This window comes from Arachis stenosperma, chromosome 4, assembly GCF_014773155.1.
Source record: "Arachis stenosperma cultivar V10309 chromosome 4, arast.V10309.gnm1.PFL2, whole genome shotgun sequence".
NCBI classification, from domain to species: domain Eukaryota; kingdom Viridiplantae; phylum Streptophyta; class Magnoliopsida; order Fabales; family Fabaceae; genus Arachis; species Arachis stenosperma.
This window is the reverse complement of record NC_080380.1, coordinates 139,941,087-139,968,207: the sequence shown is the minus strand read 5'-3', so window position 1 is coordinate 139,968,207 and position 27,121 is coordinate 139,941,087. Positions and strand designations below refer to the sequence as shown.

Here is a 27,121-nt window from a genome sequence, read left to right as displayed (position 1 = left end):
TCCATTTTTTATTATGTATTTTACTTATCTATAGTTGTTTAAATTAGACTTTACAGTTATTGAATCATGTTTTCTTTCAACAAAAAAAAAAAAATAATTGTGAAGTCATTTTCATTTTTTTTTATAGTAGTACATCCATTATATCATGATTTTAATAATTAATGTAAATTTTAAAAAAATAGAATAAATTTATATTTATTTTGATCACATTTAAGAGTTAATTATATCTACTCCTATAGTCAAGAAATAGATATAACTTTTTCTATAACAAATAATTTTTCAATCATCTAATTTACAAAAAAGGTCCCATCTTTTTATTTATCCTAAAAAGTAAAAAATAAAACTAATATAAATACTTTTGATTAACAAAACTAAAATAAAACATAAAAATAAACCTTGAATAAAAATAAAAATACAAAATTTTGAATTCCAAAATATAAAATAGTTATAAGATAAAAAATTACTTAAATATAATTTTTGTAAAGTACTCCATGAATGAACTTAGAAGAATGAATATTATATGCAAAGAAAATCATGATATGATGGTATAAAATTATTGTGTAAATTTTTTTAAAAAAATATACCCTTTGTTAAGCTATTTTACTTTTATTCTTTACAAAGCATATCGATAATAAAAAATTTGCATGACTAATTTACATCCAAAAGAAAACTCTTAACAAAGCTATTGTAAAAAAATGTATGGAAGTTTTTTTATTCAATGTAACTGACTGATGTACAGGATAAATTTTTTTAATAATAAACCTCGTTAAGGACAATATTAGAACTTAAATTTGAACGCCAATTGACATTATATGTTATGTAGGTATTTAGAGTACGTTAAAAAGAGTATGATAATAATTTGAAAAGAAAAAATATTCTGAGTAAATTTATTTTTTAAAAAAAATCTCTTTGAACTATTTTAATCTGCACCAATAATTTATCTTTAATAGAAAAATCTTAATGAGGTTACTGTGAAAAAACGGGTAAAATTTTTTTTACTTAACAGTGACTTAAGAAAAAAAATTTAATAATAAATTTCTCTTTAAGAGTAATATTGAAACTTAAATTTGAACACCAATTATCATTATATATATTTTGTAGGTACCAAGAGTACATTAAAATAATATGATATAATAATTTAAAGAAAAAAATTATTCTTTGTCCATTTATTTAAAAAAAATTATCATGTTTAAACTATTTTATTTTTAACAATGATTTACATAAACTTTTAATGAAGTTGCTGTTTAAAATGAGTGGAAATTTTTTATGTAAAGTAACTAATGGTTGTACAGAAGAATTTTTTTTAATAATAAACCTTTTTTCTCAATAAAGACAATATTGGAATTTAAATTTGGACACCAAAATTTCTGATATTTCAATAGATATTATTATAGATTAAAATAAAGCATAGAAATAAGGATAAAAACTAAAAAAATAGATGCATATAGAAAAGAATAATGTTAAATTTTATGTCATTATGTATAAGAACAATGATTTATTTTTATACCAAATAACAAAAAGTTAAATTTTATGTCCGTTTTATATAAATGATTTTATTTAACTATAGTTATTTAAATTAGACTTTACATTTATTGAGTTATGTTTCCTTTTAACAAAAAATACAGTTATGAATTTATTTTTATTTTTTTGTAGGAGTACATTCATTATATCATTATTTTAATAATTACTATAAATTTTAAAAAATTAAATTTTTAATATATAGTGGATGTGGTACCTGGTGCGAAAACAAGCATGCATCACAAGAACCTCTGGACACAAAGTTATCACAAAGATACTTGGAGAGTTGATGATCAAAAGGGCAGTCATCCCCTTTCATGCAGGAGTGACGAGCGAAAAAGGAGCATGGCTGCAATTTCAAAATCAATGTCGTTCAATGGCATTATTATTGACATGATTACTAATGCACAACTGTAAAACTAAATATTGACATGATTATTATTGCACAACTGGAAAACTAAGTATTGCTATTAAATACTGACATCACTGCTAATGCCTGCATCCTTATTCTAAAACTGAGAAGCATCAGATGACATTTTCCTAGTGAAAGACATCCTGCTTGTTTTAAGTGCAGCTTTAAGTTCATTCTTTTCCATCTAATAATAATAACATAGAGTACATTAGAGTACATTTTGAAATGCAATATCAAAAGGAAAAGTCTAGGGCCTGCAGTTTTATTAAAATCTGGCCAGCAGTTAACCAGCAAAAGCAAAGTGAGTGATCTTTCACCTTGGATGAAATTTCACACCATTGAAATCACCAATAATGGCTAATTGATGACTACAAATCACACAACTTGCTGGCCCCTGCACTCCTCATATCAAAAATCATTATTAATTTGAGTGGTAATATGGTTGAAAATCTTTATGACAGAATGTATTAGAATACAGTAAAGATATCAATCAACCTGAAGAGTAGTGTTTTCCTTCTCTAAAGTTTGGATTAGTCTCTTCAGGGTGTCCACAGCTTCAACTGGTTCTTCATCTTCGCGTCTAGTTAGCTCCGGTTGCAGACGTTTTACTTCCGATACTCTCTCATTCAATTCATCATGCAATTTGCTCATCTCCTGTGTTGTCTGCCAACAACAAAAATAATTCAATTCATGTTTTGCAAACTACTATAAAACCAGCTTCTAGATTCCTCGAAAAGACAAAACCTATTATCCAATAATACAATTAAAATTATCAACAAAATCATCAGATATATTTGAAGTGGATTATTTTTGGAAAATAATGGTAACTATTATTATCCTTTTTTAGAGTACATAAGAGTACACAAAAAGTACATAGTATAACAATTCTTGTTATTTTTGAGAAATAATTATTTTTTAATTTATAATTAAATTTTTTTGTTAAATATGACTTATTCCGGTGTACTTATGTATTTTTATAGACGATAACAATGATGGTCATTATTAAATATTACTTTTTTTAATTTATAATTAAAAAAGTTCTTGAAGAAACTATGCTTGTTGTCCATGTATTTTTGGGTAATCTTATATACTGTTTTACTGTGCAATTGTAATCGGCAATAAGGAGGAAAATTCAATGATTTTGAGGATTAGCTTGCTCCATTGGGCGGGACGAGGGACGAGGGACGAGGGACGAGGGACGAGGAAGGAGGGAGGAAGGAGGAAAACTCAGGGTTTTGAGGGTATTATATACCCTTCTTACATATTTTATATAATTGATGACATGTGCATTTATTAATTTATTAATTATAATCAGTAAATAAATTTTTAATTTTTAAAAATAAAAATTAATAAATTTAATTCATGTATAAAATATTTAATATATACATATTTTAATACACTATATATACATTTAAGTCTCGTTAAATCAAACCATCATATGTGATAAAATTTAAATAAATTATTTAAAAGAAACATTTTGATTTAAAATGACGTACCAGGTGTAGCAGGAAGATGATAATAAAACGGAAAGAATACATAAAGAGTATGCAAAGATAATAATATTAATTAGCTATCTATTAACCCTACGACGACACAAGAAAAAGAGAAGGGTTAGAATTTAAGGTTCTCAATATATATATATATATATATATAATGAGAGTATCGTAGTTATTTTCTATAATAAGGGTATTGTAGTCATTTTTTATAATAAGAATATTGTAGTAATTTAAAAAAAAAATATTAATTTAAATTGGTTGTTCAAGATTTGGTTCACATATTTTTTCGCCAAATCAATTTGTCTGATCTAATTTTGATAAAAATAAAACAATTTAATCAATTATATGTATTAAATTTTAATTACTCAAAAATATTTTTATTATGAGTGGTTGCTTCTCAAAAACTATATCGCATTACTCAATTATTTATCACACAAAAATAATTAGTATAAGAAAAATATCACTATCACATATGATATGAATCTTCATCGTCAAATGGCATAGGGATGGAATATGGTTTTCAAAAATAAAAATAATAATGATTATTATTATTTATTTTTTTATAATGTCAATGTTAAACGCGGCAAAAGATAAACAATAATCAACATAAAAAATAGCTTGGGCCGTAGTTGATCAATTCAATACTTATGCTAATTGCTTAATAATGTGTTTCACGGGCAAATGAAGTCTTAAATCAAGTTACATGCACACTCAAAATTTGTTGCCTAATTCTTCAGAAGACACCAAAACTGAATAATTTAAACACTTAATTAGTCATATATATAATGGTAAATAATGCATGTCATGGACTAATAAGCTAAGAATGAAGCTAGCTAGAACATTTCATAGAAGCGACAGAACTTTGTTATGTCAAATAATATGAATACGTACCCGACATGCATGAAGACCAAATTAATACTAATAATAATATGAGTTAACGAATAATGATCAAGCCCCAAATTCATAATCATAAAATAAAACTTTTACAACTTGTTTAATTTTGTACTTATTGATAAATATATTTTTAAGAAAAATATTAAAAGACCTTACTTTTATGAAAAAAATAGATAACTAATTAATATTGGTTCACATGTTAGATAAATGAAAGGAAATAATGTTATTTCTCTATTTGCAATTAAATACATTTTACTTTGTTATGTATGTATATAATTTAATTTATTTTTACGTTAATCATATAAAGAGAAATCAATTATTTTAAAGATTTAAACTGATTTGAAGAAACACATAAATATTATATCTCTAATACATTTTTTCAATAATATTTTTTAGTTTGTGTAAAATTTGTTTGCAATTTATCTTATGCTGAAATTCTAAATCATTTACAAGTTTAATACCATGTCATATAAATTTAAAAAAAAAAAATTTAAATTGATAGAATTGAGAAAATATATGAATAATTTGTTGTAAAATAAATAAGAGATATAAAATAGAGATGTATAAATAGAAGACTTTATTATTAATATAAATAGCTCAATAATTATTATATATATATAATAATATTATATGTTGTATTGTGTATATATATACAAAGATAAGAAAAAGTATTAAAAATAAAGAGAGAGAGATTTGCATTTGATACTATCTCAATATAATAAAGATGGTTAATATTGCTATTAATATTATATGTAAAGAGTAATAGAAAATAGAATTTAAAATACTTATAAAATAAAAGAAGAGAAAGAATTGTAATAGTAATATAAGAAGAATGGTATTTGATTGCAACATAAAAGAGAGAAGTATTCGTAAGAAGAGAGAGAGAGAGAGTATATAAGCTTTCTTTTTTTATTGCTGTGTTTCAAACGTTGCTTCTACTATTTATACACATGAGAAGGTTTTGATTTCAACCTTCATTTATTTTAATTGTCTTGGAGAGAGGTTCCTTCAATATGGAGAAGATAAACCAACGTGGTCATCCACATACTTATCTTAACACTCCCCCTTGGATGACCATTTAGGATTATTGCCTCATTAAAACCTTACTAAAGGAAAACCCTGTGGGAAAAAACCTTAGTGAAGGGAAAAGAGTACAATATCCTTTGTGATGGGGACTGCCTCATTAAAAACCTTGTCAAGAAAAATCCATTGGGAAAAAAACCTGACCAAGGAAAAAAGAGTACAGTCTCCCCCTCTTGCCGACATCATTTAACGTCTCGAAATCGGCGCATCCCAATCTCATGTACCAATCTTTCAAAGGAGGATTTCGGGAGTGACTTTGTAAATAAATCTGCCAGATTGTCACTTGAACGGATCTGTTGGACATCAATTGTCCCTTGATTTTGAAGATCATGAGTGAAGAAGAATTTGGGAGAAATATGCTTTGTTCTATCACCTTTGATGTATCCTCCCTTAAGTTGAGCAATGCATGCTGTATTATCTTCAAACAGGACAGTTGGAGCTATCTTATGATCAATCAGTCCACATGATGATAGAATATATTGAATCAGACTCCTCAGCCAAAAACACTCGCGACTAGCTTCATGAATCGCCAGTATTTCAGCATGATTAGAGGATGTTGCAGCAATTGTCTGTTTCGTGGACCTCCAAGATATAGCTGTACCACCATTTGTGAACAGGTATCCTGTTTGAGATCTCCCTTTATGTGGATCAGACAAGTATCCGGCATCTGCATAGCCAACTAGTTGTGACTTGGATCCATAGGGATAAAACAATCCCATATCAACCGTTCCATGAAGATATCGAAAAATTTGTTTGATTCCACTCCAATGTCTTCTGGTTGGAGAGGAACTATACCTTGCTAATAAATTCACCGCGAATGATATGTCAGGTCGCGTATTATTAGCAAGATACATTAGCGCTCCAATGGCACTAAGATATGGTACTTCAGGACCAAGGATATCTTCATTTTCTTCTTTAGGACGGAATTGATCCTTTTTCACATCCAAAGATCTTACGATCATTGGTGTACTTAATGGATGTGACTTATCCATATAAAATCTTTTCAAGATCCTTTCTGTGTATGTTGTTTGATGAATAAAGATCCCACCTTTTATATGCTCGATCTGCAAGCCGAGACAAAACTTAGTTTTTCCAAGATCTTTCATCTCAAACTCTTCTTTTAGAGTTTTTATAATTGTTGGAATCTCTTCAAGAGTCCCAATGATATTTAAATCATCAACGTACACAGCAATTATAATGAACCCAGATGCAGATTTCTTTATGAAAACACATGGGCAGATATCATCATTCTTGAATCCGTTTTTGGCCAGATACTCAGTAAGACGATTATACCACATTCGTCCAGATTGCTTTAGACCATATAAAGATCTTTGCAATTTGACTGAGTACAACCCTTGCGAATATTCATTGGATGGTTTAGATATCTTTAGTCCTTCAGGGACTTTCATATAGATATCCCGATCTAATAAGCCGTACAAATAGGCTGTTACCACATCCATTAAATGCATATGCAGTTTATGATATGCAGATAAGCTGACCAAATAACGCAAAGTTATCGCATCCACTACAGGGGAATACGTTTCTTCATAATCTATACCGGGCCTTTGTGAAAAACCTTGTGCCACAAGTCGGGCTTTGTAGCGCACGACTTCATTTTTCTCATTTCGTTTTCTCACAAATACCCACTTATATCCAACAGGTTTTACATCTTCAGGTGTACGGACTACAGGTCCAAAGACTTCACGTTTTGCAAGTGAGTCTAATTCAGCCTTCATGGCTGCTTCCCATTTTGGCCAATCATTTCTTTGTCGACATTCTTCAACTGATCTTGGCTCAAGATCCTTACTTTCATGCATGATATCTAATGCCACATTATATGCAAATATTTCATTGACAATTGTCTTATTTCGGTCCCATTTCTCTCCTGTAAAGACATAATTTATCGAGATCTCATCATTTTCACTATTTTCAGGTACCTGAACGTCTTCTGGCGTTATATCAGAATTTTGGACAACTGCCGGTGTCTTTACTATGTCTTTTTCAACAGGAATCGTATTTACCTCTTTTCTCTTTCGAGGATTTTTATCTTTGGAACCGACAGGCCTGCCACGCTTCTGGCGTGTATTTGCTTCCGTGGCTATTTGTCCTACTGGGACATCAATTCGAATTGGGGCATTTTCCGCTGGTATATAAAATTTAGTTATCCTCTTTGTATCGGAAAATGCATCAGGCAATTCATTTGCTATTCTTTGCAAATGTATAATCTTTTGAACTTCTAGTTCACATTGCCCTGATCGAGGATCTAAATGCATCAACGATGATGCATTCCAATTAAGTTCCTTTTCAGGAAGCTTATTCTCTCCCCCTAATGTTGGAAATTTTGATTCATCAAAATGACAATCCGCAAACCGGGCTTTAAACACATCACCAGTTTGTATCTCAAGATACCTCACTATAGAGGGAGAATCATATCCAACATATATCCCCAATTTTCTTTGGGGTCCCATTTTGGTGCGATTAGGTGGTGCAATGGGAACATATATTGCACACCCAAATATTCTTAAATGGGAAACATTTGGCTGCTGGCCAAAAGCTAATTGCATAGGAGAGAATTGATGATAACTTGTTGGCCTCAAACGAATAAGTGCTGCGGCATGTAAAATAGCATGCCCCCAAACCGAGGTTGGGAGATTTGTTCTCATAAGCAAGGGTCTAGCGATTAATTGGAGGCGCTTAATAAGTGATTCTGCTAACCCATTTTGTGTGTGAACATAAGCTACTGGATGTTCAACACTTATTCCATTAGCCATACAATAAGCATCAAAAGCTTGGGAAGTAAATTCACCAGCATTATCAAGACGAATTGCTTTAATTGGATTTTCTGGAAATTGTGCTTTTAATCGAATAATTTGAGCCAGTAATCTCGCAAACGCCAGGTTGCGAGAAGATAATAAGCACACATGTGACCATCTCGAAGATGCGTCTATGAGGACCATAAAATATCTAAAAGATCCACATGGTGGATGAATAGGTCCACATATATCACCTTGAATCCTTTCTAGGAATTCAGGAGACTCAAATCCAATCTTTACTGGTGATGGCCTTAAAATTAACTTCCCTTGAGAACATGCAGCACAACAAAATTCACTAGTTTTAAGAATCTTCTGGTTCTTTAGTGAATGTCCATGAGAGTTTTCAATAATTCTCCTCATCATGGTTGTTCCCGGATGACCCAAACGGTCGTGCCAAGTTATGAATTCATTTGGGCTAGTAAACTTCTGGTTTACAGTGGCATGTGATTCAATTGTACTAATCTTGGTATAATACAACCCAGATGAAAGAGAGGGTAATTTTTCTAATATAACTTTCTTATTTGAATCATGAGTTGTGATACATAAATACTCATGATTTCCCTCATTCATCGTCTCAACATGATATCCATTTCGGCGAATATCTTTGAAACTCAACAAGTTCCTCAGAGACTTGGTAGATAATAGTGCATTATTTATTATAAATTTTGTTCCTCCAGGAAACAAAATTATAGCTCTTCCGGAGCCTTCTATCACATTGCCTGAGCCAATAATAGTATTAACATATTCCTCTTTTGGCACAAGATGGGTAAAATATATCACTTTTGAGAATAGTGTGCGAACTTGCACTATCCGCAAGGCATACATCTTCATTACATATCCTTGCCATTCTTCAAAAACAAATAATAATAAAATGAGTAGCATGCACAGTTAAATTGAATACTTGATCAGAATTATTTTTCTAAGAAATACTGTACATAAAATAATGTCATATACTAAAATTTTATTTTAAAATTTGACACATTTAATAATTTCAAAATTCATATTAATATTTCATTATTTATGTACATCACATTTGAAACTTAAATACATAGAAAATAAAACTTAACAATAAGTTCTTTACATTATTTATTTACATATATACTTCACAATCCCACATATTAAACTATTCCATCATTGATCAAATGACCAATATTTCCTTCAGGGTCCTCAAAGAAATCAGATACATCATAATGAGTGGTGGAGTTCTCAGCATCATTTGAAACAAAATTTGTTTCCTTTCCTTTGTCGTTCTTTTTCAAAGATGCCTGGTAAAGATCGACTAGGTGCCTTGGGGTACGACAGGTACGTGACCAATGGCCCTTTCCACCACAGCGAAAACACTTCTCCTCGGTTGATTTATTCTGCCCGATATTCCTTTCTTTGTCCCACTTCTGGTGAGATCCTCTCTTTTGAACATAATTCTTTTTCCTTCCATAATTTTTCTTGTTATTAAAAGCTTGCCATTTACCTCTTCTGGGGTAATGATTTGCCGCATTTACTTCAGGAAATGGGGCGGCGCCAGCTGGGCGCGCTTCATGATTTTTTAATAACAACTCATTGTTGCGTTCGGCAACAAGAAGGCAAGAAATTAACTCAGAATATTTTTTAAACCCTTTCTCTCGATACTGCTGCTGCAGGAGCACATTCGAGGCATGGAAGGTTGAGAAAGTTTTCTCCAACATATCATGATCAGTTATTTTTTCCCCACACAATTTCATTCGTGAGGTGATTCGAAACATTGCAGAATTATATTCATTTATAGATTTAAAATCTTGTAAACGCAAATGCGTCCATTCATACCGGGCTTGAGGAAGTATCACCGTTTTCTGATGATTGTACCTTTCTTCAAGGTCTTTCCAAAGATCTGCAGGATCTTTTAATGTGAGATATTCATTTTTCAATCCTTCGTCAAGATGACGACGGAGAAAAATCATGGCTTTAGCTTTATCCTTCTGGGATGCATTATTATCAGCTTTAATGGTATCTCCAAGATCCATTGAATCAAGATGGATTTCAGCATCTAATATCCATGATAAATAATTGTTTCCAGATATATCAAGAGCATTGAATTCAAGATGAGAGAGTTTCGACATAATGAAAATATTACCTGAGTCTTCCTAAAAATTTGATTAGAGTCTCGTGCTGATAACGTGTTGTAAAATAAATAAGAGATATAAAATAGAGATGTATAAATAGAAGACTTTATTATTAATATAAATAGCTCAATAATTATTATATATATATAATAATATTATATGTTGTATTGTGTATATATATACAAAGATAAGAAAAAGTATTAAAAATAAAGAGAGAGAGATTTGCATTTGATACTATCTCAATATAATAAAGATGGTTAATATTGCTATTAATATTATATGTAAAGAGTAATAGAAAATAGAATTTAAAATACTTATAAAATAAAAGAAGAGAAAGAATTGTAATAGTAATATAAGAAGAATGGTATTTGATTGCAACATAAAAGAGAGAAGTATTCGTAAGAAGAGAGAGAGAGAGAGTATATAAGCTTTCTTTTTTTATTGCTGTGTTTCAAACGTTGCTTCTACTATTTATACACATGAGAAGGTTTTGATTTCAACCTTCATTTATTTTAATTGTCTTGGAGAGAGGTTCCTTCAATATGGAGAAGATAAACCAACGTGGTCATCCACATACTTATCTTAACATAATTATAATTTTAATAAATTATTTTTTTTTCTTATGTGAAATAAATAGTACAACACAAATCTTGCATTCAATTTTTTGCTCGAAAAAAAAAAAGCAGGATTCTAGGCATTGAAGCAAGTAGCCACCATTTTGCTTGAACAGCTTTTCTTTATGAAGTTTTTTGCTCTTTTTCTGTATGCATTGGTACAGCTTATAACCAAGAAGAAACAAACAGAGAAAGCCAGCACCAATGCCAACACCTGCAAATACATGCAAATTTTAGGAGGATATATCATAATTGCTAAACTTAGATATGGCAAATAATAAAAACTAAGCCTTTTCTCCTTAATAGTATCAGCTATAGCCTACATGCTATATAGGCCTAAAGCCATGCTAACATAGCTATATTCAATTTCTGTGAGGGTTAAGACATATACATATATATACCTAGTGCTGCAACCAATTTAGCAGGAAATTTTTGACCATCTGATTCTTCACAGTTAAGTCCCATGAGGCTTGAATTTGTGACATCTCCCTGAGAACATGTACAATAGAAACTCTCTGTATCATCTTTGCAGCTCTTACCCCTCAATGGAATCTCTTAAATGAGCAATGATGTCACGCCTTTTGCTGTTTGGTTTGCAGTTGGACAAGCACATAGCATGGGAACTGTGAGCTGAGCACCAATGGCGGCAATGTTGACAGAAGCATAGTAGTTCTGTCCCATCAAAGCCTGGCATGTTGTGAGGCCTTGGTAAGTAGTGTTCACTAACATGAAATATGTGTCATCCTTATTGACTGCGTAAAAAGCATTGTGTTGATAAATATTTCCGGAACAGGAGCAAGACACAGGAACAATGACTGATTTGTTGGTAGGAATTTTTTTATTACTTGAAATTTTGTTGATGGAGGATACTGTAGATTCTTCAGAACCAAGAAGATTTGCAATGGTTTGAGGGGTGTTATGGGGAGGTTTGGACCTGTAAACTAAGAAGGAAGTGCATGATTTTTTAGGACTATTGCAGAGGTACCCTTTTGGTGTGGAAATAGAGATAAAAGAATGAAGATTGGGAAGATAATGTTGAGGTAGTGAAGCTCCATGTTCCTCTTTGATCTTCTTTAGAGAAGACAAGAACATAGATGAGTTGCACTTTGTTCTTTTTTATGTTACCAATAGTAGATACTAGATACTTAAGTTTTATCAAAAAGAATTCAAAGCTACCATGTCAAATTGAAAATAGTAACTATTTGGACTTGTAATGTCTGACAACAACAGCACTGCTGTTTGGAATAAGTTTGTAAGCATTAGGCAGGGTTGTTTTAGTATTTTCTTATCCTTCTTTACACTTTCCTAAGCAACATGACTAGAAAATATTGACTATTTGATAATTCAAAGTTGGAGGATTGGAAGATATTTGACTCATACAAATTTGGAACAAGTATACCAATAATAACCTTCAGAGTGAGTTACTTTGAGTAAAAGAATTTTCCTTTTGTTTTAAGAGCTCAACATTTCCAATATGAATTCTCTTTTTGTTTGAACAGAATTCATCATGTGAAGTCAAATGATCAAACAAGATGAATGGTAATTGGTAATTCATCACTAACTGCTATTGTTATCTAAAATGGCATTTTTTTAAATATATATGATTTAATTTTTCTAGAAAAGTTGATCATGATTCTGATACAATCAACTTTAGAACAATAACATAATGAAGGGGAAAAAAAGACAGTTAAATTGGTCATGGTCTTAGGGGACACACACTTCATGCATATGAAAAACAATGACCAAAAATTGAAACACAAGTCATAACTAACATAGAATCAGTTATTAATGTAACATCTTAGAAGGATGAGGACTCCATTTGTAATTGTAATGACAGCAAAATGCTCTCCTCTGCATATTCTTGTACTAAACTATTGTTGTGTTTATGCAATAATTTTTCATCATTGTTTGTTGATTCATCGTGATGATGATCATGGTTATCAACCAACATGGAACTTTGTACCTTCCTCAATGATTCCAACTCAGCTGAAACCTCTTTCATTGTTGGCCTTTTTCTCCCATTTAGCCTCAAACACCTCATTGCAAGATTTGAAATTGCAACAATCTCATCCTTCTTAGCTTCCTTCAATACCTTGGGATCCAAGATATCACAAACTTTGTTCTCCTTCATCACAGAAATGAATTCAGCAATCAAATTCTGACCCTCATCTTCTTCTATAAACGAAATCGGCTTCTTCCCAGTTATGATTTCGACAAGCACAACTCCAAAACTATATACGTCACTCTTATCCGAAAATTGACTAGATTGGAAATATTCAGGGTCGATGTATCCGAAAGTTCCTCCTATTTGTGTTGTCAAGTGAGTTTTGTCTTGTGGCAATGATCTTGATGTTCCAAAATCAGACACTTTTGCACTATAGTTACTATCTAAGAGTATGTTAGTAGGTTTGATATCTCTATGGAAGATGGGAATTGAAGCTGAAGAATGCATATAGGCCACTGCTCCGGCTACCTCGCATGCGATTCGAAGCCGGCTATCCCATGAAAGTGGTGAAAATGATTCATGGTGTTTGCTATGAATATGTTGTGCAAGTGTTCCATTTGGAATGAACTCATAGACTAGTAATGGTGCTTCTGTCTCAAGACAGCACCCCAAGAGCTTCACAATATTCCTGTTATTAGAGATATCGGTGAATATAGGAGAAAATAGTTAGTTATTTACTTGATTGTGATATTTGAGCTTCAATACCTGTGATTAATCTGTGATAAAATGACAACTTCATTGACAAAAGTCTCAATCTGGTTCCTCTCAATCTCCTTAGATCTCTTAACAGCTACTATGGTTCCATCTGGTAGCATTCCTTTGTAGACTTTTCCATATCCACCTTGACCAAGAAACCTGCTCCAGTTGTAGTTATCTGTTGCTCTTTGAAGCTCCTCGGCTGTGAAAAGCTTTATTATTACCTTTTGTGATCCATTTCCATGTGATGATGACACTTTCTCTTGTAACAAGTAGCCTCCATTCTGTTTGAATAGCTTTTCCTTGTGAATCCTTTCTCTTTTTTTCTGTATGTATTGGAATAGTTTATAACCCAAGAAAAAGAAACAAAGAAAGCCTACACCAATGCCAACACCTGCAAAAATCAAACAATGCTAGTCTTATAACATAAATTATTCATGTAGAAATCAAGATTTTAATGGAAGTATATTTTACTTGAAAAATGGAGAGTTTTTAGATAAAAAAAAAAAAAATACCAATGCAAACAACCAATTTGGCAGGAAATTTTTGACCATCAGACTCATCACAATAAATCCCCTTTAAGCTTCCATCAGCAAGAAATTCCTTAGAACAGTTACAATAGAAACTATTTGGATCCTCTTTGCAACTCTTTCCTCTTAGAGGAACCAAGATAGGTGTCAAGGCCAAGAGGTTAAAGCTGCTACTATTTTTACTTTGTGGCTTATTAGCCTCTAACATACTTTCTTCATCAACACCATAAGATTCTCCTATGGACTTCAAGGTGTCACCATAGTTGATCAAATCAACCAATAAGGAAGTGACACCTGTTGAAGTTTGATTTTCTGTTGGACAGGCACATAACAAAGGAACTGTGAGTTCAGCACCAATTGGAAGTCCATTAGGGGGATAGTAGTTCTGCCCCATCAATGCTTGGCATGTTGTTAGTCCTTGGTAAGTTGTTTTTACCTATGACACATGAATACAAATACGATACGATACGTAAATACGAGAATTTTTGAAAATAGAAAATACTGAAAATGAAAACGTAAACCAAACGGATACACATAGCATACATTCATGAAAGGAAATGACTAAATGAGTCACACATTTAAGAATCAAAATTGAGACTTTGGTAGCATTATATATGTGGATGATAGATTCTCACCAATTCAAAGTATGTGTCATTGTTCTTGACAGTGTAAGAAGCATCATGGCTATAGATATTTCCATGACATGAACAGAAAACAGGAACAATGATGGGTCTGTTAGAAGGGATTCTTGCATTGTTTGAGAGCTTGTTGATTGAGGCTATGATTGATGCTTCAGAGTCAAGAAGGTATGCAATGCTTGCAGGGTTATCATAAGGGTGTTTGGACCTGAAAACAATGAATGAAGTGCATGATTTCTTGAGGCCATTGCAAAGGTACCCTTTTGGTGTAGAAGGGGTATCAGTGCAATCATAAACTGTTCCATTTAGGTACACTTGTTGGGAATAGAGTGATTCAGGTAACAATAACAAGAAGCATAGGTTTATTGAGAGAATGTAGAGATAGTAGTGAAGCTCCATTGATGATACCAATTAAGTGTCTGTAGTATAGAAGACAAAGACAAAGACAATAGTATATATTACTAGATGATGATGATGATGATGATGAGTTTTTCATTAATAATTGAATTTGTTTAAGAGGCATGTTCACGCGGTGTTGGCTTTGTTTTATTCATTGACTTGGTATATTCTATGAAATATGAATGTCATGTTCACACCAATGCAATAGGGGTAAGAAAACTTTGTGTTAAATTTGTTGATATATGATTGAATGAGACAAATATTTGGTATTATTGTTTGTCAATCACATAGCATACATAGGCTTAGTCGAATTGCAAAGGAAATGAAAGCAAACGACAAAGACTAGTGTGCCCAAACGTCTTAGTCAATAGAACAAATTAGTTTTTTGCTGACATTCTGTTATTTCTACTCTCTATGTTTACTTTGCCTAATTCACATGTTCATCACTTTGCACCTTAAATAAGTGTCCACTGGATTTAAATTTATTAGATGCCCAGAAAATTTTCAAGTATATTAGAAATACTGATGTTTTAGTAGTATTAGCCGTTGATCTTAATCATATATATATATATATATTATGATTGAGATTAACAACTAAAACTACTTAAATGTGAGTATTTCTAGTATACTTTTAAAACTTTTCCTATAATTATAGCCACTGCACTTGTATATATATATATATATATATATATATATATATATATATAGAGTGTAATTCAAAACACACAAAAGATGAAAATACACTTAATTAAGTTTCCTTGTCAATTGCTCTGTCTAAAGTTCTTTCATCATCACTGTTTTTCTCTTCAAGACTCTCACAATTTTTGTAAATATTTAGTTAGAAGAACTAATCTTGTAGCTAGCGGTTTTCCAATAAATAGATACATGCGGTCCAATACGTAGTTTTATATATCAATATATGAAATGATTTGTTTGGCACTTTGGCTTAATTAAGACAAAGAGTGATTCTGTTGATTGAGTCAAATATTTAGAAGAAAAATATATACCTTACTCATTAGGGGAATAAAAAAAAAAAAAAAAAAACACACCGAAACATTTTATTTTATTGATTTTTCTCTTGCAACAAACTGGAGAATTTTGAAACTTAATTATATGTAGAGTAATTATCCAAATCAGTCTCCGAAGATTTTAAAATTGGACGTTTTAGTCCCCGAAAAAAATTAATACCCAAATCAATCCCCATGATTTATCTCCGGCGACCAAAACAATCCCCAGACCGATTTCTCCATTTTATGCCACCGAAAAAAGCTGAAGTGGCACAGTTACTCTTCAGCGTGTCCAGCAATAAGAACAGGTGTCATAGAAGGACAAATTAGTCCCCAGCCATGTTATGAAAACGGCGCCGTTTAAGGATTGGTATTAAACGTTGCGTTTAAGTGGGAAACACAAGGTCGTGCTTCTTCTCCTCTACCTCAACCCCTCTGTACTTGAATAGAAACGTCTTCTTCGTTAAAACTTTTGGAACCCTAATTTATCATCAGTTGTAATGACACCAAGCAAAGGAAGCTCATCGTCTTCGAATCGCCATGGTGGGAGACTCGGCGGTGGCCATAGTTGTAGCATTATCGGAGACGGTGACATCAGCAGCCTAAGTAAAGTTGAAATTCCCAAAGGGCAACACCCAAAATGTCTATGCGGTTTGTATGCAATAATCTCCACTTCAAGGACTCATGAAAATTCGGGTAGACTATTTTTTGGATGCCCACTATATAAGGTAAACAATTGTAGGATTTTGAATAATTTACATTCTATAAGAATTGTGTTGAAGAGCTATTTTTGTGTGATGAGCAGGAAAAAGTTATCTCATTACAAGTTCTTTGCATGGGTTGACAGCAAATAGCATGAAATGAATAATGGAAAAAAACAACAGCACCGTTACTTATAACAGTAAATATATTGCTTTAATGTCAAATAGCAACTTCAAATCATAGAATGCAAGTCACAGATTCGACCTAATAAAAACAACATAACTGTCATAGTAGCAACTTAAACTAAAGTCAGAATTCGAGAATTTGGTCATACATGAGCCGAAACATAATTCACAAAAAAAGTTTCATCCACACTACTCTATCATCAATATCTAAATTAAGAGTATTTCAAGTTTAGGTCCATCAACTTAAAAGTTCATTACCAAAATACAAACCAAACTATTACATCAAAAAGCATAATCATTTGTCTTCATTCACTTCTGTCTCGGATGCTTGAACCCAGGATTAGGAATAAACTGGAACATCTTTGATATAGTACCCTCACTTGCCACTGCAATTGTTTCTACTGAGACGCCTTGACTTGGTCTAGGCGGTGGAATAGGAGGTGGAGTGCTAGACTGGACTGGTGCAGGATATTATGGTCTAATAATAGGCTGCTTGGCCCTTGCACTTTGGAGAATTGTCGCTCTAGAATTTGCTGCACCCTGTGATAAAGAAGATAGCATATGCATAGAGTAAACAAATTTATGGTAGCAAATCTAACAGTGCAATAACACAAATTACATATCTTTATATTTAGTTTTTCACTCACCATACTAGACACAAAATAGCAGGCAATAATAAGCAATATATTGATAACATTATTAGAGCAATCAACTCGAAGACATTTAGTCCTAACAAAATGTATCATCAGTTTTCATATTAAAAACTTAAAGAGGTTTTAGTAGAAAGAGAGAAAATACTTAAAACCAAGTCTTGAAATTCTACTTCAAATTTTCTTATGACTAAATCAATTAGTAATGTCCATTTTTTGTATTGTTAGTACTCTGAAAATATTACTTTATAATGATCTTTGCATTAATTATATAAGGTTGCCAGATTTTTAGATGTGTAGATTTCTAGATGTGTAGGTCCTGATTATGTTTGATTGAGTCTTAAGAGTAATATATTAGTCTCAATACATTGAACTAGTATTTTGAAAGCTGCATTAACAGAACGTGTTCCCTTTTATATATATTCTAAATAGCTATTGAAAGAATGGAAAAATTTCTTCTAGTGCAGAGCAAGATAATTAATCAATTGCTTGTTAATTTATATCCATCAAGTAAGATAATTAATCACAACTAAATTAATTTATACGTTAACCCAAAAACAACTAAATTAACTTATAACTTAATCAGCAACTATATACAGTCCCAACAATGTAACATAATCAGCAACTTAACTATAACTTAATTAAAATTAATAGAACTAACAATGTTAATTAAAAAAATGTGCAGAGCAAGATAATTAATCAATTGCTTGTTAGTTTATATCCATCAAGTAAGATAATTAATCACAACTAAATTAACTTATACATTAACCCGAAAACAACTAAGTTAAAAGAATACCTTTTGTTGCTCTGAGATAAAATTCTATCTATGAATGTATTGATCTCCAAGATCTTCTTGTAACAAGGTGAGGAACCACTTCCAACTCTCCTTTGTTTCACTGTCAACAACAGCGAATACTATCACATAGAAGTGATTGTTCGCATCTTGACTTATAGCGGATAATAGCTGGCCCCCAAAGTATCCCTTTAAGAAGCAACCATCAAGACCGATTAGTTTTCTACATCCAGCTTTAAAACCCCTTTTACATGCTTTTAGAGAGATGTATAGTCTGTTAAACAGTGGAAGGGACTGAGGGATGGGTGTCACATCAAGAATGGTGGAGCTCCCTGGGTTAATCCTGTGTATCTCTGTTAGATAGTCCCTCAACTTACTGTATTGTGCTCTCTCGTTGCCAATCACACGCTCCCTTGTTTTCTTGAGGGCCCTATATACCATCTTCCCATTAATCATAACGTTGTAGTCGATCTTGATGTGCTCATAAGCCTCACTCAGGGTCATGTGAGGCTGAGTTCGAAGCCTCTTCTCCAGCTTCTTGGCTACCCACTTCTGATATGCCATGTTGCTTTCAAATTCTCTGGCACAAGTGTGATTAGGAGTATAAGTCTTGATTTGGTAACTCTTAAGCTGATTATTTCATGCACAATAAATTAGCCATGGACAAGGATTCAATTTGGCACTACCAGTTCCATTTTTAACATAATCCTTAATTCTAGCATTCATATCTCCAACGTCAACTTTGGTAGCCTCAGTTGTCACAGTCTCTTTAGTCACAGCAGCTTCATTCACATTGTGCTCACCTGAAACATTACTTTGCTCCTTTGGCTTTCATGGCTTTTTAATCCTCTCCACACCATGCTCACAATCACATCTAACCCTCCTTTGATAATTCTTTATGTACCTAATTTTTCTCCCCTAAAAAATTACATGATCCTTAAGAGCATTCTTAAAACTTTCAATTGTGGCAAACTCCATTCCCAACTCAAAGTTTACCTCCCCAAATCCAACACCTTCATTAAATTGAGGAAATTCATACCTATCTCTCTCATCTTTAGAGCTTTTCGGAGTCAACAATGTCTCTGATTCATACTCAAAAATTGGATCTTCTTCTTTAATATTTTTCTCAGCCTCATCTTCACTACTACTGTTAGTAGCTTCAGCAGCATTGGCAACCTCAAAATTTAGTAATCCAGCCTTTGTTCTAACAGTTTTTGGCCCATTTGCAGTTGGGCCAGATGAAGTTGACCTATGACCTTTTTGTCCAGCATTTTTTGGAGCCCTAATATTGGGCCTAGCAGCAACAGCAGCCCTTGACATGTTTGGGCCTGCATACTTTGATCCAGAACCAGTAGCTCCATTAGTGTTTGTCTTGATTGTACTTGGCCCATCTGTAGCTTTTTTATTCTCTTTTAAAGCCTTCCTTCTTGCACCTATATTCCTCTGTAAACTCTGCATTTCTACACCATCCTCTGTTTTTTTTTTGCCAACTTTTCTAGTATTTCTCTTCACAATCAAACAATCTGAGTCACTATCTTCATCCTCAAATCCTGCTGGGAGTGGTCTATATGGTTCATCCTCTGTCGTTTCATATCCGTCATCACTAGACTCCTCCTCAACATCTGCATCAGCATCAAAGTCCAAATTGATGTCCTCTGGTGGAGTAACCATTATTGGGTGATCAAAATATAGATAAAACTCGTCAGTCTCCTAGTTCATCTGTTTATTTTTACGCAAATGATTAATCTCCAAATCTCCTTTTATAGGGTGCAGCCCCCTCTCCAAGTCAGGAGCCTTAGGATCAAACCAGTACATAGCCTTGTAATCTAAATAGGCTAAACCTTTGAACAGAGTTTCCAGGTCAAAGAAGCATATGAGGTCAATATCCATCTTAGGAAATTTGTCAACTTTTCCATCAATATATAGAAGAACTCCCTGGTTATCCCTTACAAAATGTCCACCATGGTGGAAAACAGAAACTACATAATCCTCCATCTAACTGCAAGTACAACATACTTGAAATCAACAAACAGAATCATCAAATCCTAAACTACTCTATTTTGAGAATTTTGGTAACTGAACCCTAACCAAACACTATATAGTCACAACATAACAACCAAACCATTATACTCCATAATTATCACAGAACAAAAATTCAAAATCCAACATATTCTGTAATGGTGACATTCAGCGTTGTACTTAACTAATTCAAAATTCCATAAATCTAAGCAACATAAGAAAGAGAATATAAGCTCACCTTCTTCAATGAACATGTTCAACGATCGTAACATCCACTTCCCTCCGTCTTGCGCGCCAATTGTTGCTTCTGTTTCGGGAGCGACGTGTCAACAGAGTCACCCAATGCTAGCGTTGGTAATCAAATTCTTCAGTTGCTCTGGGAGATTAGGTGCGAGGGATTGACAGCCACCTTCTCTGTAACAATTTGAAGAATGTGTGGAGTTTAGTTTCTATTTGAATAGAAAGGGGTTGAAGTTGAGAAGAAGAAGTCTGACCTTGTGTCTCCCACTAAAACTCAACGTACGTTTGGTTCCAAGCCCTAAATGATGCCATTTTGATGAGGTGGCTGGGGATTAATTTGTCCTTCTATGACACCTGTTCTTATTGCTGGACACGCTGAAGAGTAACTGTGCCACTTCAGCTTTTTCTGGTGGCATAAAATGGAGAAATCGGTTTGGGGATTATTTTGGCCGCCGGAGATAAACCATGGGACTGATTTGGATATTAATTTCCTTCGAGAACTAAAACGTCCGATTTTAAAATTCTCGGGACTGATTTGGGTAATTACTCTTATATGTATATTACAATGAAATACACATCTTATTATATGCAAAGGTCACTACTAATTATTTCCGTACGTACAATAAATTCCCTATTGGTTTAGTTTATTATTTTCAGCTCTAGATCCTTTCGAAAACTATATCGCATTACTCAATTGTTTATAACACAAAAATAATTAGTATAAGAAAAATATCACTGTCAAATAAGATATGAATCTTCATTGTCAAATGGGATAGGGATGGAATATGGTTTTCAAAAATAAAAATAATAATGATTATTATTATTATTTTTTATAATGTCAATGTAAAACGCGGAAAAAGAATAAACAACAATCAACATAATTATCAGCATGATTAAATAAAAAATAGCTTGGGCCGTAGTTGATCAATTCAATACTTATGTTAATTACTTAATAATATGTTTCACGGGCAAAGTTATGTCTTAAATGAAGTTACATGCACACTCAAAATTTGTTGCCTAATTCTTCAGAAGAAACCAAAATGTAGACTAAAACTGAATAATTTAAACACTTAATTAGTCATATATATAATGGTAAATAATGCACGCATGTCATGGACTAATAAGTTAAGAATGAAGCTAGCTAGAACAGTTCATAGAAGCGACAGAACTTTAATTTGTTATGTCAAATAATATGAATACGTACCCGAAATGCATGAAGACCAAGTTAATACTAATACTAATAATAATATGAGTTAATGAATAATGATCAAGCCCCAAATTCACAATCATAAAATAAAACTTTTACAACTTGTTTAATTTTGTACTTAATTGATAAATTATATATTTTTAAGAAAAATATTAAATAAAAGACCATACTTTTAGTGAAGAAAAAGATAAATAATTAATATTGGTTCAGATGTAAGACAAATGTAAGGAAATAATTAATGTTATTTCTCTATTTATAATTATTAAATATATTTTACTTTGTTATGTACGTTTATAATTTTAATTTATTTTTATGTTAAAATCATGTCAAGAACAATCACTTATTTTAAAAATTTAAATTAATAGAAGAGATATACAAATGTTATATCTCTAATATATTTTTTTAAGAGTTTATTTCTTTTAAATTTGTATAAAAAATTTTTGTAATTTATCTTAAGCTAAAATTCTAAATCACATACAAGCTTTAATACTATGTTATAAAATTGCCATATATATGAATAATTATACTTATAACAAATTATCTTACTTCTTTTTTTTTATTTTTCTTATGTGAAATAAATAGTTCAACACAAATCTTGCATTAAAAACAAAGCAGGACTCTAGGCATTGGTTTAACCTTTAAAGCTAAGGTTTAAATAGCTCTAAATAATAATAATAATAATAATAATAATAATAATAATAATAATAATAATATAATAATAATAAAGAGTTCTTATATATTATGAAAGCAACATATGAAGTCATACAATTCCATTTGGTGCCACAACAATAGGGCTCCTAACTGTGTGTTTTCCACCATCTTCAACCCAAACAATGTCCCCAAACGACACATTATTATTACTTTCATTGTCCTTCTTCATATATATTATGTGAACCTCATAACTCTGCTTCTCATTCTTATCTTTGAATACCAATGTATTAGGTAACACTGTGACCATAGACCCCATTGGTTCTCTCACCTTAACCCTATATGTAGCACCATCCTCTCCAACATTAGTCACTGTCCTCCTAAATTTGTGAACCACTGATTCTGATTCCTTGCTATAGAAAACTATAAATGAAGGGTAATTAAGATCAAGTGATGGGTTTGAACAATCATAGGATCTTGACCTAGTAATTGTTAATATTTGATCATAACTATAGTTCAAACCACAAAGGAGATTAACATAATCTTGTGGGGTAGCATCATAAACCAAACCTGGATCAAGTGCTCTATTAGGATCAATCTCACCGGTTCCAATTGCAAGAGGTGAAGCAAATTCATTAGGGTTAGCATTATCCCTAATTAAATTCTCCGTGTTATCAAGAAAATTAGCAGTAGTCATTATTGCTGACTTAATAGCAGCAACGCCCCATTCGGGGCGTGCTGCTTTAAGAAGTGCCGCGATCGCAGAAACATGAGGGCAAGCCATTGAAGTTCCGGATTGAATATTATAGTGACTTGATAGAAAGACATTTGTGCCAATTGTTGCTGTTGTTTTGTGAGGAATATAAGCAGCTAAAATCCTAGTTCCTGGTGCCATTATATCAGGTTTTAAGATCCATGGAAAACTAGGTGAAGGTCCTCTTGAACTATAATGTGCAGCAACTGGTGATGGCTTGATTCCAAGAAATGTTTGTTGAAAATTGATAGTGGCTTTTGGATTCTTGTTGCTTTGTGCATAATTGATTACAGATTGTGCATTTTTGGAAGTAATTACAATGCTAGGAGAATAGAGATGCCCCCATTCAGTTAGTTGAGGATCATCTGAGATGAACACTGCTCCTTTTACATTCGTCGTAGTCACTAATTTTATTTGATCAAACACAGAAATTGAATCACTGGCCTTGCATACAATAATCCTATCGGATGTGGCAGCAACAACCTATTATTAAACATTCACATTAAATATCATGTTGAGTATGAATAAGAGTTAAAATAGTATTAGAAATATCACAAAATTAAAATAATTTGATAGGATTAATAACCATTTTAAATTAGTTTTTAAAAGATATAATTTCAAATCAGATTAATTCTCTTTCTGTTAGTTAGACAATGACACGTGTTATAAATTTAATATTATATCATAACTAATGTAAAGAGTCATATGAATTTCTTATAAAACCTAATAAAATACTAATTAAGAGTTCTAAAACATAAAATAAACTAAATTTTAAATAACTTTTTTTTATAAAATTTATAATTTTTTTTATGTTGCAAAGAATTATTAAATTGTTTTTAGTAAATTCTGACATGATAAACAAGATACTTTACAAATTTCATTTTTATTTGTCAATTGATAAGTTTTTAATAAGTTTTTAATTAACAGTGACAAACTAATTAATAACAAAGTATAAGACTATATATATGCACAAAAGGTCACAAATTTTAGAAGAATAAAAAAAATTAAACATAGTTAACCCAAAGAAATTAAATAATTAGTAATAAACAACCTCACTTAACATGTGCGAAGAGTTGCAAGCTGATAAAGTGTCATGATAAACAAGTTGAAGATCTTGAACAATAGCATCTGCTGCAAACAGTGTCCAACCAATGATGGTTTCACCATTTCCAAGAACCAAGCTTCCAAATGTACGATCAATGGAGCTTGCAGCCACATTTATAACCCAAGGGATTCCATTGTGTAAGGTTCCAAGCTTTGGACCTTCATTACCTGCAGAAGTTGAAACAACAATGCCTTTCTCCATTGCTGCAAAAGAAGCTATGGCTATGGAGTCTTCATATAGCGGAACTTTATCAAGCCCCATTGAAGCTGAAATCACATCAACTCCATCACCAATTGCTTGGTCCATTCCGGCCAATATATCGGAAGCCTGACGACCTTCCTCCCATGATACCTATATCCGATATTGGATCCACAAATATTTTAAAATATAAATTTATTTATGATATATTTTACCATTTTTTTATATTCAGTATTTTTTATTTTTAAAATATTTAAAAAATATAAATAATAATAAATTTAAAAATTTATTTTAATTCTTTTGCCACAAAATTTTAAAACAAAAAATATTAAAAGTGAAAATAGAAACAAATTAGTAAGCCCTCATTCTATTTATTATCGAATCCCATTTATTATAAACTATAAAAAATTACTATAAATATTTGATTAAGATTATCTAATTATATTATTTATATGTATATATATTTTTTAGCTAAGATATGAACTTTTATATATTTAAATAAAAAATATTTTTTACACTATACATACTCATCGTGCAATCAAATCGAATTATTGTTTTATATAAACTCAAGTAATAAGTATTTATATAATAGCCAATGTTTAGTTTTGCCAATACATAATTAGATTTAGGTAAATTTTATAGTGTTTTTATTATAGTATTTAAATTGTCTAATTTATTTTAGTAATAAGTTTGGAGATAATATTAAAGACACTATAGCATGTCTTAGATTTATATATAAAAAATTTACATCGCATGAAAACTAAATTTTTTAATTAATGCGTAAAATATCATATTCAATAGTTGCCTATCAATATAAATTTATAAAATATAATATGTATATACTAAAAATCAATCACCATATATTTATATATAAATATATAAAAAATATTAAAAAATTATTATAATTTATTATTTTTAGTAATTATTTTGTCATCAACTCAATTTTTTAAGTTAGTCAACATATTTTATCCTGTATTTTTAAACATTAATGACTAACTGATATTCAATAACAATAAATTAAAAAATAATAAATATTCTAATAATTTTCTAATATTTTTTAAATATATATTTATTTTATTTTATTTATTTTTAATATATATTTTATATTTAAATATATATTTCATACAAATAACTAATTTGTTGATTGATTTTTATTATACCCATAAGATAATTGTATATTTTGTTGTAACATAAACATGCAAAAACAATAAAATTAGTTAATTACCTTGTACATGGCAACCCTAGCCCTTGGTGCAATGCCTCTAGCCACACCTTTGGCATAGCCAAAGAAATTGGCACCATGAACATAGTTTCCAGCAACAGTGGATGATGTGTGAGTTCCATGTCCATCATAATCCCTAGGTGAGTTCATCTTGATTGTGACATTAGGTTTTGCAGCAACCAAACCCTTGTTGAAATACCTAGCACCAATGAGCTTCAAGTTGCACATGGAGGCATTGAACTCTTCACCTTCCTCACATGTCCCTTTCCATTTCAATGGAAGCTTCTTTTCCATTCCATCATCTTTGAAGCTCTCACTCTCAGGCCACACCCCACTATCAATCATACCCACAATCACACCCTCACCAAGGTTTGAAGCATTCCATAGCCCAAAAGAAGGGTCTAAAGAGAGAAACTCAAAGGTGTGTGTTGTGTCCATTGTGGCGGTTCTATCAGGATATGCTGAAATAAATCCATATGAGTTTCTAAGAGAGTTTAATTCTTCTGAAGATAAGGTTGCACTAAAACCATACATTGCATGATTATATGAGTACAATAATTGTTTTTTTGATGGTTTTTCATTACTATTTGATATGTGAATGGATGGTTTTGAAGATTGAATTGTGGCCTCAAACCAATCATGGTGGGTTGTGAATATGTTAGGAAATTGAGATTTGTCCATATGGACTATGTATGTGGAATAAGTTGAACTCTCATCAACATTATTATTATAGCCATGAAGGGACAATAGAAACCATGGAGTAGTGATGATAAGGAACAAGATTAATTTAAGTGAATATGCAAAGCTAGGTTCCATGAATTGGAATTGAAACTAATAACACTAAAAAGAGTTTGAATTTGAACAATTGTTGCCATGATCAGATATATATATTGTGTGGAACAAGTAATTGGCGTTTAGATATATGATAGAGGCATGATAGAAATAACTTTTTTCCTCACGAAATTTATTTGATGATGAGAAGCTTTTTAATGCAATTTTTTAATTGATTGGAATGATACTGTTAAATGCAAGGTAGAGAAAATCGAGATGTTACGTGAAATCGAAAAAGTAAATTAAGTACGTAAAACGTAAAATCTTAATAAGATTTAAATTGTAAAATCGTCAGACCTAGTACAAATTTTGTAAAATCGATTCTCTCATTTAAAATAGTAATATCGAAAGATTTTAAGAGTTAAA

General features: G+C 31.6%; 2 protein-coding genes across 2 annotated transcripts; both read right to left on the bottom strand.

The window, feature by feature from the left end:
* Positions 1-12,592: 12,592 nt before the first annotated feature.
* On the bottom strand, positions 12,593-15,205 carry LOC130973424 (wall-associated receptor kinase-like 2). Its single transcript, XM_057897925.1, has 4 exons — positions 14,793-15,205; positions 14,143-14,593; positions 13,637-14,021; positions 12,593-13,559 (listed from the first exon to the last, which is right to left on the bottom strand). Exons 1-4 carry the CDS (start codon positions 15,192-15,194, stop codon positions 12,725-12,727), a joined length of 2,073 nt encoding a protein of 690 aa, XP_057753908.1. The 5' UTR covers positions 15,195-15,205; the 3' UTR covers positions 12,593-12,724.
* Positions 15,206-22,731: 7,526 nt separating this feature from the next.
* On the bottom strand, positions 22,732-26,787 carry LOC130976498 (subtilisin-like protease SBT3). Its single transcript, XM_057901371.1, has 3 exons — positions 25,928-26,787; positions 24,451-24,855; positions 22,732-23,882 (listed from the first exon to the last, which is right to left on the bottom strand). The coding sequence occupies exons 1-3, from the start codon at positions 26,738-26,740 to the stop codon at positions 22,758-22,760; spliced, it is 2,343 nt and encodes a 780-aa protein (XP_057757354.1). The 5' UTR covers positions 26,741-26,787; the 3' UTR covers positions 22,732-22,757.
* Positions 26,788-27,121: the final 334 nt, after the last annotated feature.